Source organism: Dermacentor albipictus, chromosome 9 (genome assembly GCF_038994185.2).
Source record: "Dermacentor albipictus isolate Rhodes 1998 colony chromosome 9, USDA_Dalb.pri_finalv2, whole genome shotgun sequence".
Classification (NCBI taxonomy): Eukaryota; Metazoa; Arthropoda; class Arachnida; order Ixodida; family Ixodidae; genus Dermacentor; species Dermacentor albipictus.
Window position 1 is genome coordinate 105678283 of NC_091829.1, and position 12380 is coordinate 105690662.

The 12380-nt window shown below is 49.2% G+C and overlaps 1 protein-coding gene across 3 annotated transcripts in view; it reads left to right on the forward strand.

Moving 5' to 3' along the window:
- LOC135907193 (phospholipid-transporting ATPase ABCA3-like) overlaps positions 1-12380 on the forward strand; it is a 327820-nt gene that overhangs the window by 227603 nt on the left and 87837 nt on the right. For all 3 annotated transcript variants that reach the window (XM_070525205.1, XM_065438877.2, XM_070525204.1), the window contains one exon: positions 8683-9104. In XM_070525205.1, coding sequence (XP_070381306.1) covers positions 8683-9104 — 422 coding nt within the window. The remainder of the gene's footprint in view (positions 1-8682; positions 9105-12380) is intronic.

Below are 12380 nucleotides of genomic sequence, written 5' to 3' on the forward strand. Positions count from 1 at the left end.
TGTTCAGGCGTCGGCGCAATTGGGCGCTCATCACGCACACGTGCGTGCCGGTGTGAATCAGTGCTGGGACACTGACGATATCGACTGAATCGTCCATCAAGTTATGTTTGGTCAGCGAATTGGTCAGATGGTTTTGCGGTCGAGTCGTCAATATGACGTCACCTTCGGCAGCTGCATAGTTTAGATTTGTGGAGACGGGTGTCGAGATGCATCGGGGATGGTGGGCAATGAGTCTGCGGCGATAGGGACGATGGTCAACGAACTGGTGGCAAACGGTATTGGTGAAATCGGAATCACGACGAGGGACTGTTGCAAGGAGCACGAGTGTGATTGTTTCGCTGTTGCGGTGCCATTGGAGGCTGCTAAGAGCACTCGCTCTTTTCGGGGCGATGAATAGTAGTGAACTACGGTCACAGAGGGGAGGGGACTGTACGGTTGTTACAACGGCGAGCAACGCGACTGATACGCCGGCAGGCAAAACAGATTGACCGATTATCTACGGTTCGTCCCTCGGCTGGATTTTGGTACCATGTAAGATACCGGGGACCAATCGATGGATGGTGAACTTTATAGGAAAGAGCACACGAGCGTAGGTAACTCTTCCGCTCTGCAGTGGGCAGTCCTCTCAGTCCAGGAGTCCAGTGGCCTTAGCTGCCCTTCTCGCTCGGTCGACCATGTTGAACTGGTCCGTCGAGTCTGAGCTGGACAGCCCTGCCTGCCATTGCTGTGTGCTGCGATGTGGTATGCGTGTGATCTGTGGTGTGCGTGCGCAAGCCTATTCTATGTGGTATGGCATCGCGCATTGACCGTAGTGTGTGCATTTAGAGGAATATAGCGCAGGGTGTATGGCGGGGTAGAGAGCAAAGTGAGGATATGGGTATGTTTTTGAGTTTTCGCCATATTACGGCTTCCTCTCGCGTCAGAGCATTGTGAGGCAACGGTAGTGTCCTTCGTGAAAGGCTATAGTGTTGTTCAATATGCGGGTGAGAAAATGGTATGGGCTCAGGGTGGAACAGCTAGGCTTGACCATCTCGCGGCTCCTGGAGTGCATGCGCTCGGGCGTAGGCGTGTGCCTGCTGATTGCCGCGTAAGAACTCATGCCCAGGAGTCCGCACGACTTGAATATATGCGGGAGCTGGTACGCCTCAAACAGAATGCGATGTGCGACTATGGAAATCTTGGCCCTGGAAAAATTTCTGCGTGCCGTCCGTTAGAATTATGACACGCTCCCAGGGTGGTCTCGTCGTGATAGCTAACGCTAAGCTAGTTCCTCGGCCTCTGCAACACTCGCTCTGGAAGCCAATGACGCATTTATTTCGGTCCCGTGATTGTCGTCTACGCTGGTGACCAATGCGGTGCTCCTTTATTTGCTGACGGCGTCTACGTTTAAGACATTGGAGTGGTTCTCATAATTCCCCGTGAGCGCCTGTGCTCGGGCTTGTCGCCGTCCGACATAGAAGGTCGGGGGCATGTTTCTGGGTACAGGTGAGACGTGCTTGGTTTCCTGTATTCGCGTTTGGATTTTTGTGAGTGCGCCGGTCTTCCGTAAGGAATATCCAAGACGTTATAAGATGCAGTATCCCGCTGTCGTGCGTTCTAGCCTTTCCTTCTGTTTTAACAAGTGGGCCTCTGATTTTCCGTGCCCTGCTGTACACCCCAGTCTCCTGGCGGCGAAAAGTAGCCGTTCCGAGTGGGAGTTTGAGTGATTGCTTATACGCCTTGCGTATCAGCCGGTCAAGTGCTTCCACTTCCAACTTCCACATCGCTGAATTTTGAATGCAGTGCCGAGTACGCATGCGGCTCAGAACCAGAACCTGCACAAGTTGTATCTGGTCCTGTTCCTTGAGCCCCGTCTCCCTGCTTGTCATTCGTTGCATCAAGCGCAAGACGTGTGTGGTCATGTATTGTAACTTCTTCATAGCGTATCCTCCACCCCCGACCTTTTGTGACTCCACCCCCGACCTTTCTGGATCACGCGGCGAAGCCAGAAGAACCGTCGTAGGCACACACACACACACACACACACACACACACACACACACACACATACATACATATATATACATATATATATATATATATATATATATATATATATATATATATATATATATATATATATATATATATATATATATATATATATAAACATCGCCGAGAATGAGGTGGGCAGCGCATCAGTCACGGTGGATGAAGATGAAGGATGACCTAGATAAGAAGAGGCGAGAGGCAGTGCGCATGACGTCAGTGGTAGAACGGGCGTGGCGCCAGCTCGCCGAGGTAGCGCGGCGCGGAGCAGTTGACTACAGCGCCGAGCCAAGTCGGCGCTCGGAGGGGCACGTAATCAGTTTTGAATCGGCATTTGGAAAGATGAGGTAAATAAACAATAAGGCAATAATTAGAATGACAATGACCGCAGAATTGCGAAAAGGATGCTTACGGGAAGTTTACCATTAGATAATCATATAGAACGAAATCCGCAACGTCCGTAGCGCAGCTTGACGGCAATGCTCGCATGATGGCGAAATCTGTCGTGTAGTGAGTCACGACAGCGACACACTTGTTGCCTGTTGCAGACGTAGCAAATGGGCCTAAGAGATTTGATGCGGACCGCGAAAGAATCGTTGGGACGGGACATCGGCGGGATGTAAGCGTCCAGAGGTTAATAGATCAGGGCGTTTGGCAGTGCTGAGAGATTAAACAGCAGTAACGTAGAAGCGCAAAGAGCGATACAGGCCGTGCCAGCAAAAGTGGCGTTGTACTATATCGTAGGTACAAGACACACTGACGTGGCCGGCGGTAGGTGCGCCATGCAGCTGCTCAAGAACTTCTAGCCACATACGGGGAAGTAGTACGAACCAAAGTGCAGAACGACGCCGTTCCTCAGTACGGATGGGCTGACAGTGGGTGCAGGATGCACAGCAGCTACCCAACAGATAAGATGTAAAGAGGCATCAGGGGCACGATCGGAGATCTTTGTTCGATATGCGTCCTGTTCGGTTGCTGCAATGTCACAAAGTGGCAGTATGCAAAGAAGTTTCTGAGAACGGGGCGGAGAGAGCAGCCAATCGGCAAGCGGTGAACTCCCCGGAAGTTTACCTCCCTCGTTTGTGGTCTGCTTACAGACAGTACGGTACAAAACGAAATGTTTCTCGTCTTCCAATGAATGAAATTTTTATCTAAAAGAATCTATTTTTTCTTCTCAAGCTCAAATACGTTTTGAAATAGCAGTGCATGAGACTACTGCATTTTATAAATATTAGTTTCTCTGCGTCGTTCCTAGGTGGTGTCGCACACAGCGACAAGAAAGCAGAAAAAAGAAATGACCGGAACACTGGCGCACTTTTCAAGAGGCAGCAACCTTCCAGTGGCTCGCTGGCACCGATGATGGGGCCGATTTCCCTGTACAACCAACGTACTGTTTGTTTCGAGAAACTGTCTTTCGCTTTCCGTCATTTGCTCAAACGCGTTCCCCACCGCCACCTGCTCTCCTTCCTCCTCGAGTTACGCCAGCGCAAAACCTAAGTTCCCAATGCAAGCGCAATTTTTCTCGAAATAAACTATGGATTGCATCCGAACGGGCTATTCAGCTGCCGAAGCCACCGTCTGGATCCAATCCAATCCACCAGCCGTGCCATGCGAAGCCGGTCTCGCAACGAGCGAAATTTCCCAAATCTCCAAATTTCCGAACTCCTGTCGCTCTCGGCGCCTAGCAGACGACGTGCTCGGTGGCAAGATGATTGACAGGAGCGTGTTGTCATTTTGACGTCACCAAAAAGGTGGCTGCGCCCCGCGCCTGGCGACTTCGGCGCGGAGTAGGCCAATCGCGCTCGCCGGCAACCGAACGAACGCGCCGAACAACGATCTCCGTTCGCACCTCAGGGCATTGCTCAATGCGAATTTTGTGCGTCTAAAATGACTAGGAGGCAAGCATTGGTGTCATGGGCATCATGGTCTCTACTGTCGACCGGGTGACGGGACAGATAGTCGGGGTGGATCTGTAAAGTGCAAAGTTTATTTAGGACAGTGAACGTGCAGGCTTGTAGCCGCAGCGCCCGCCGACCCAGTCGTCCACTCGCGTCTTTCGCCTATTAGAGCCAGCCCAGGGCGTGGTGGTCAGTGACAACGAAAAAGGGGCAGCCAAATAAGTAAGGGCGTGACTTGGCTACTGCCCAGTCTAACGTGAGGCATTCGTGTTCCGTGATAGAGGACTTGCGTTCTGTGGGTGAGAGAAGGTGGCTAGCCTACGCAATTACACGCTGTGCGTTGTTCAGGTGTTGAACAAGAACAGCTCCTATTTCATGGCCGCTGGCATCTGTGAATTTCAGTAACAGCAGTTGGGCGGTACTGAGGCAGCTTCTGCTGGCTCACTACGACCTAGCTCAATGGAGAGCTGTTAGCTAACGGATGAGGGCGGTGCATGCTTCGGCTTGCGCAGGATTTATGAGAAGGAAACATGTTTTTTTAGTATGTCAGTGAGTGGGCGCGCGGTATGGATATTATTCTTCATGAAGAAATGGAGGCGCATAGTTCAACAAAGCTATTGACATCTACTGTGAACGATGGTACAGTCAAGTTATCGACCGCGCCAGTATCGTCAGAGTCAGGTTGAACTCCTGCGGCACTGACAAAGTGGCCGGGAACAGTATTCTTGCGATGTCCAAGGTGGTTCTTGGACGAGTTGAGGTGCAGGCCAGCACATCGATAAACAGCAAGAATGGCCCACAGCTGCGTAAGGTGACTCACAAATGGCGGGGGAGGTTGACTAACATAGACAAGTGGGCCATTTATACCACCGAAATATAGAGTCCCGAATTCGATCGAAGGCTACCGGGGCATTACAGACGCCGAAAGGCATAACTTTTAATTAATAAAGCCAGTGTGCTGTTACGAAAACGGTATTTTCACCGTCCGTGTCATCTACAGAGATCTACCAATACCCAGAGCGAATGTTCACGGACGAACATTCCTTGGCTCCGAGCTTGCAGTCCAAGGCCTCATCAATACATCTTGGCGCATACCCTGCTTCAGATGTCGGTAATCGACGCAAAAGCCCCAGCTTCCGCACTTCTTAATACGAACCACTGAGGACATCCACGAACCAGACGAATACTCGATGACGCCTTTAGTTGCATAACTTTAGTTGCAGTTGATCCACCTTATGCTGCATAACTTGTCCTTCGGCATAAAAGCGGTATGGACGTCGGCATATGGGATTGGCGTTCCAGCATATATAAGGTGAGTGACCACTGACGTCTGGAAAACCAAACATGTCGCAATAAGAAGCTCAGAAGCGATCATCCTGCCAAGTCTGCCTTGTGGAGGATTGGCCTGATTGAAATCGCGTGTGCATGATGCTGCAATTTGTGGGGATTGAGTAATACGCTGGCGCTACTGCGCGGGCATTCGCCTGTTCTGCCATCCCTATGCCTCGACCACTTTCCACTCGTCTTCGGTTGTCGGCGGTGGCACTGCACTCGTGATCCATTTGCGGTGAGGGCGCTCAGAATACCGCGTAGGTGCGCAGATAAGTCTCCTGAATAAAACTAAACGTAGCGATATTCCTGCTGGCCCGGCCTCTCCTTCTTCTGGTGTCCACGCCGCTCCTGCTTACTCTCGGCGCTTGTCCTCACAGTTTCGTCGCTCGCTTCGGGGCATGCGGCTTCGCCTATAGAGTTAAGCGAGACATTAAATGTTGTTTCGTAGTGTTTGCGCATTTATTTTGACCCGTATGTGGGCTTCTTTATTGTGTGCTGTCCTAGGAGAAATGATGGAATTCAATGAAATCGGCAGGAGCAAATCACTTTTGAGCTTTTTTTTGGCAGAGTATGTGCGCACTTGTTTTGACTTTTTGGGTTGGTTGCCTGCTTTCAGTTAGAAACCTTTTTAGAAGAACTTCTCGCTGGGAGAGTTGGCACGTGGCTATGTTAGGAAGCGTTGAGCGTATAAAAGGACCAACACCGGAAAGAACGCTCTTTCCTTCAACGTCCCTTTTTCCGCCGTTCGTCCTTTTGTACGCGCAACTCTTCCTAACTAGAAGCATTTTGAGGCTAGTTTCATAGACAAGTTCCATTTAGTGTCCATTTCTGTCTCCAAAATCGAAGCTCTTTGTATCACGAATATTGTGCACGTAATATACACGATGTTCATATACCTTCCAGCCTTTTATTGGAGTGTTATTTTGTTCACGACCAGTGTTTCTGCAAACAATACCATTCCCGCGGCTTGCACAGCGCAATCGGCTTCGCGAGTTATTTCTACTGCATTGATCAGATTTGTTATTTCTATTTCTAAGACTGTTGCATGGCGTAAAAGGGCTACGACGAAATCAAGGTTTCGCCGGCGAACGCGAAATGCGACGCGTTTGTGTGTGTGTAGCAGAATGTAGCTCCTACTGATTCAACAACTCGATGTGTTTGCGCTGCTTGCAAGGGCGTACCTGCGTACCTGCAGGTACCACATCGGCTGCCGTGTGTCTACCTTGCGTAGCTTTATAATTTAATCATGTTTGTACCGCGATGATCAAAGGTAAGGCAAGTGACATATTCGCCTGAATAACGCGAGATTCATGTATAAATGTGCGCAATCAACACAGAGCATCTCAACGATTGTCTTTGGTGCGTCATGACCCTGTCATCTCTGCATGCAGTGAAAGTCGTCGTACACCTTTATGGAAAACTAATGGGTTCCCCTGCCTCTCAGAGGCAAACATAACAGAGGAAGCTACCTTTACCTCATTTGTAAACAAAACATTTGCGAAGACGAAGTGAACACGTGAAAATGGATTCCATTAATGAGCTTTTTAAAAACGTTGGCCTTTTGAGCTGCAACGCAATTGTAGAACGCGGTAATTGATCTCCGTCTGGCAAAATTTATTTACAGCGTTTAAGAAAAGCTTGGACTGACAAAGCAATCTACTCTCAGTTGCACAATAATATTGCGCGTTACATTTTTAGCACGATATATGACACCACACAGTCTACGCGCTCCATAGTTTCCTACACTTGTTGACGGTAGCGCAATCAGGAAAAAAATCCGAACGAGCACCGAGCATAGCACCCCTGCATAAGTTTACCCATGCCAGAGCTCCGTACCTGGTGAACTAACAAAAAAGCTCTGTAGGTGCACTTTTGCACCTTCAGTACCCTTATAAGAAATCCCTCACATAAAACAAAACAAAAATGCAGTTGATCAATAGCGCGGGTAGGCACGAACCTTAGATAAAACCTATCAAAACACTTGCAAATGCCTCCCTGCAGCATCGCGACGCCCAACTGTCATAGTGGCGAGTTTACCGAGAGGCCGACAGAAAGAAAAAACAAAAGCGAGCGAAAACTACCACGTGATGGTGCTCAACCAGTCCGCCTTTTTAATTTACCTGTGCTGTCCTCTGCCGCGCGCCGCTGAAACCATTATGGACGGGTGCCGTGAATTTCGACTGTTGATTTATGTATCTGCGCCCATGTTGAGTGAGCGTCGGTTGTGCGTTTCGTAGATCGCAAGTATTTATTGATTCCTTCTCCGATGCAGCATTTCGTTCCTGTAAGTCATGTAGCAGACACCAATTACTTTGTGAGCTGGCTTGAGGGCACTGTTGGGCTAACAGTTCGGCTGATATTGGTACACCGTTTGTCAAATCCCTAAAATGATGTTTCAAAAGACCAGGCGCTTAGCAGAAACACGCCATTCTCTAGTAGTCACCAAGGCAAATGCATCAGTAACGTAATTTTGTAGACGTACGACGTTTAATCGGGAGCCGCACCTATAGAAGAAATGCTGGATGAGACCTTCTCTACAATCTTCAACCAAAATACGCTAGACACGATCTTGGGTTGGAAAGATCATCTGCTCCCCCTGCAGAAAAGAACTGCGAAACCAAAAAAAACGGCAGCTGTGATAAGCCATTTCTCCTTTGGTGAGCTCACTTTTTGCCACAGTAGTATTCCCCAGTACTGAATAGAACCATGTTTTTTTTCTTGCTTGCCTACTTTTTCCTCAAGTAATTGTGCTCACCCACTACTGGAGAAAGAAGAAAGTAGTTGCAGGGCTTTTGATTAGAATGTGGGATGGGTGCGGTAAAAGATATTGGAATGTAATATGTACGCATTGAAGATAATAAAGGTTTAAACTAGATATACCAGAGGATACTAACAGATTATGTGATGTTAAACTAAAAAAGTGTTGTTTAGATGAGCAAGTGTCACTTTATCAATATTGCCACGTACATAACATCTTTTTCTCTAAGGCACTGTAAGGCACTCTCACTCTATCCTGTTCTAAGCAGATCTGATTTATTTCGAGCAACTGTAGAGTTTCATGCGATATTATGTTTCCTGCTGCTCAGCCAAACTGTTAAGCATCATGATAATTTTCATTTCTTTTGTGTAGTATTAGGTTACAATGTGGTCAGTGTGACAGATTTAAAAAGATAGCGTAAAACAATTACCTTTCTTTCCCAGAAATTTCGTATGAAAAAGTTTTAGAACTTACCGGCTCGGCGTGTTGGTAGCATGACAACTGAGATTAACTAAATTTAGCTTGCAAGTTTCGTTTTTTCAACTGTAATTGCGTAGCCCGCGAAGGAGCTGGACGACCGAGCACTAATGTTCGCCCCCTTGAAGCGCCGCGCGGTTCAAGTTCGAGAAGGCAATGACGACGCAATCTCACCTGGCGTGCCCGCAGCATCCGCATGATACCCAACCCGACGAGCGCCATCACACTTCCCATCACCGTAAACCTGGTGTACACGGCTTGGCTGCGAGCACTGACGTCTCAGCCGGCGGCGCAGATCAACGTCACCATCGCTTACATGGAAAGCGATGAAAGACCGTCTTTATTAGACGTCATACTTTTACGCTTCCTTTCCTGGATGTACTGGGTATCCGGTCCGTCAATGACCTACACGTGTGCCTTCATCGTGTACTGCGTATTTCCGCTGACCGAGCGGTTAAGCGGAGCCCGAGACGTGCAGCTCATGACGGGCCTCTCGGGCGTCGACTACGTCTTCGCCCACTTTGTCTTCGACTTCATCTACCACCTCCTCTTCAGCGTGTCGTGGTGCGCCCTCCACTACGGTCTCAACACCTACTCACTGAGCACAACCGGTAGGTGGGCCCATTCGGTGGACTCTTTCGAGACCTCGATGTCGCGCGCGCATCGTATGGCGATTTCGCGGAAAGAGGTCAGTTCCACTCGTGCACTGAGTCCCCACCATTAACGCTTCTCTATAGCTCTAACTTTTACCACCTGCAATAAGCAACGTGTCTCATTATTTCCACGCTCAGTATCATTCCTTGCCATTCGACTTTGAGAGTCGGAAAGGTAGGGCGGTATTCTCGGGCGATGCCATTCAATGATGGTTTCACTTGCACAAGATTTCGCGAGACTTGGCACCGGAAACATCCGCTGTGCCGCGTACAACGTTTCTCGCACGGTGTCAAGCTCGTCGCCTTCGCACGGGTGCAGGGAGTGTTGTAGACCGCATACACGCCTTAGAACACGCACCTGTTGAACGAAATAGAAGGAAAAGGAAACATGTGCTTACTGCGGTAAAGCTAGGGAAACTATGGAGCAGGTTTTATTAGAATGTGAAGACGTCTACCCAGTGGTCGATTTAGCCACTACTGGACTCTTTGAAGTCTTTGGGTTCAGCGAGAGCAGTCGAAAAGTAAACATGTCCACAGTAGAGATTAGTAAGAGATCATTGGAAGATTGGTGGAAAACAACTAAGGAAACGAGAAAAAACGGAGAGGCACAAAAGCAAAGCTCACAATAGGGAGTTAGAAAAATTGGTTATGGGAGCTTATAGTGTTTTGTTTCTCTTTTTTTACCTAAGTAGGACATTCAGCAGTAGAATAGCAAGAGCTTGGTATAGCGCAACCCACCGCTACTTTCCAATGTGGCCGCTCATACCATCCATCCATCCATCCATAAATCCACTCGTCCAGTGCCGAGCCTCGCCAAATCTGATGAAATTCACACAATCTACGGAAGTGATCACCGTACAATAGCGCCCGCAAACGCTAAGCCCATAGCAGTATTTATGATACAGGTCTCACAGTAAGTGGGCGCTAATCGTGCGAAACAGCTCTGCATGCCTACTAGCACGCTTCTTAATAGTCCACGTCTTCGCCTGAGTTAACGTTGGCAACTGCTCTTGTAAATTCACAGCTGAGCTTGCTACGCTCTGCAAACGCTGCTGTTCCCACCTGCGCCTAAACTTACGCGGCCATTGCGTGGTAGAAATTGCGATTTTCGGTTGAGTCGCACGAAGTCGAACAAATAAGCAACGCTTTGCATATACCGAGGTGAGCATTATGACGGATTCTGCACACCAACCACAATTTTTAATTAGTGTACTAATTAAGTTCCGCAAGAACATTTCATATCTTTTTGTATGGATTTCTTCTCCTGGAGCATGAAATAGAAATGAACAAGTTAATGTAACTTACTTTCATGTAAAATATTGTTAGGCATTTGTGGAGATGTCTCACCCTTAACTGGCTTTGCTTAGCCAGCACTCGGAGAAGTTGCAGCTTCGGCCACGCCATGCGTATAAGCTGCATTTTGCATCCCTGCTACTTATCTAAAGACGGCCCTGATATCGCATCATAAAACTGTAGGAGTATGCCTCAGAAGGGAATGAGAAAGACAGCTCACCCGAATCAACGCAGAATAAGAACCGTGAGCCGTGGCTTCGTGTGCGGCAACCTGGCACCGTCTTTACAATGTTCTCATGCGGGCACGCGCAATTCCAGTTCTAGGCACCTCTCAAGGGAGGGTACTACAAGGCCCCCCACCTAGACTGGAAGTCGGAACTAGACTGAGGGCCGGCTATGGCACTCTAGCGCTAGGTCAGGCGGCGCTTCGAGGCTTTTCATCGCGGTTTCCACGTAAGCCCTTTTAAGGCGGCCTAAGATGACTGTCTCTTCACGGCCGTTCTGCAGTAGAGTGACGGTATTCGGGGTGCGGTGGAGGACGCGGAATTGTCCATCGTAGACCAGGGTTAGAGGTGGTCAGACAGCGTCGCGGCACACTAAAACGCGTGTTGGAAAGGCCAGGTCGGGGGTCAACGAAGGTTGTACTATGGCGGGAAGGATGGGGCGCAGTGGGCCGGAGGCCTTTCACCCACTCCATGAGGCGTTGTAAGAATGCATGCGGCTGGGCTGGTAGCTGCGTTGATTTGAAGAAGTCTCTGTGGAGAAGCACAGAACTACCATACACCAACTCTGCTGCTGAGCACTGTAGGCTTGCCCGGAGGATGATCTGTAAACCAGGAGCACAAGCGGCAAGGTGTCAACCCATGTGGTGCAATTGAGGCGGGTAGCCAGAGCAGCCTTCAGTTAACGGTGAAGGTGTTCCACCGTGTCGTTGGCACACGGGGGATACGCAGTGATACGGCAATGTCTGGCACTGAGAATGCGATTAAGGCAAGCAAAGAGGGAGGACTCAAACTGGCGTCCACGGTCTGTTGTCACTGTGCCAGGACAACCGCAGTGTGATACCCATGCAGAAAGCAAAGCGTGGCCAACAGTCTCAGCCATGGTGTCATGAATGGGAACAGCCTACGGCAAGCATATGAAACGGTCCACCATGTTGAGTATATAACGATAACCTTGAGGCACAGGGTAATGGGCCCACGATGTCTAGATGAACATGGTTGAGGGAGCAGCTGGGTGTAAGGAAGACTTGGGGAGGCTTCTTGGTATGACGGGAAACCTCTGTCACATCGCAGCGAAGATATTTGCGTGTTCAAGCGCACCGATCTCCGCTAATTACAGGCCAGGAATAGCGCTGGGGGAGAAGGTGCTGATTAGCCCGAATACGTCGGTGACAAACGTCATATAGAAAGTGGAAACTAATGCGACGTAGTCAAGGCTCTACAAAAGGGCGGGGAAGGTCTGCTGAGACATCGCACCACAAGGGATCAGGCGAGCATGGATGGGGCACAAGCCGTAGCGGGAGAAAACTCCCCAAAACGGCGAGCTCTCTGTCATTCTTCTGTGTGGAAGAGTATGCGGCACAGTCGACGGTTGGAGATGGAGAGTAGACCGCAGCTATACAAGAAAGGGCATCAGCGGTGGTGTTGTAGGCACCTTTCACATGACGTATGGCGGTTATAAATTCGGGAATGGCGAAATGACGGAGTTCACGTGACATGTACTTCGATGAGTTGGTGTGGAAAACATACGTCACTGGCTTCTGACCGATCATCCGGTAAAACTGGCATCCTTCCAGAAAATTCCGACACTGCTGTAGTATAGATGGCTAGTATCTCTCCGCCAAAGACGTTATAGTAGGTCTCAGCTGGACATAGCGTCCGAGAGTAAAAAGACAGAGGTACCCATTCGGAGTTAATACACTGCTTTATGGCTTCACCA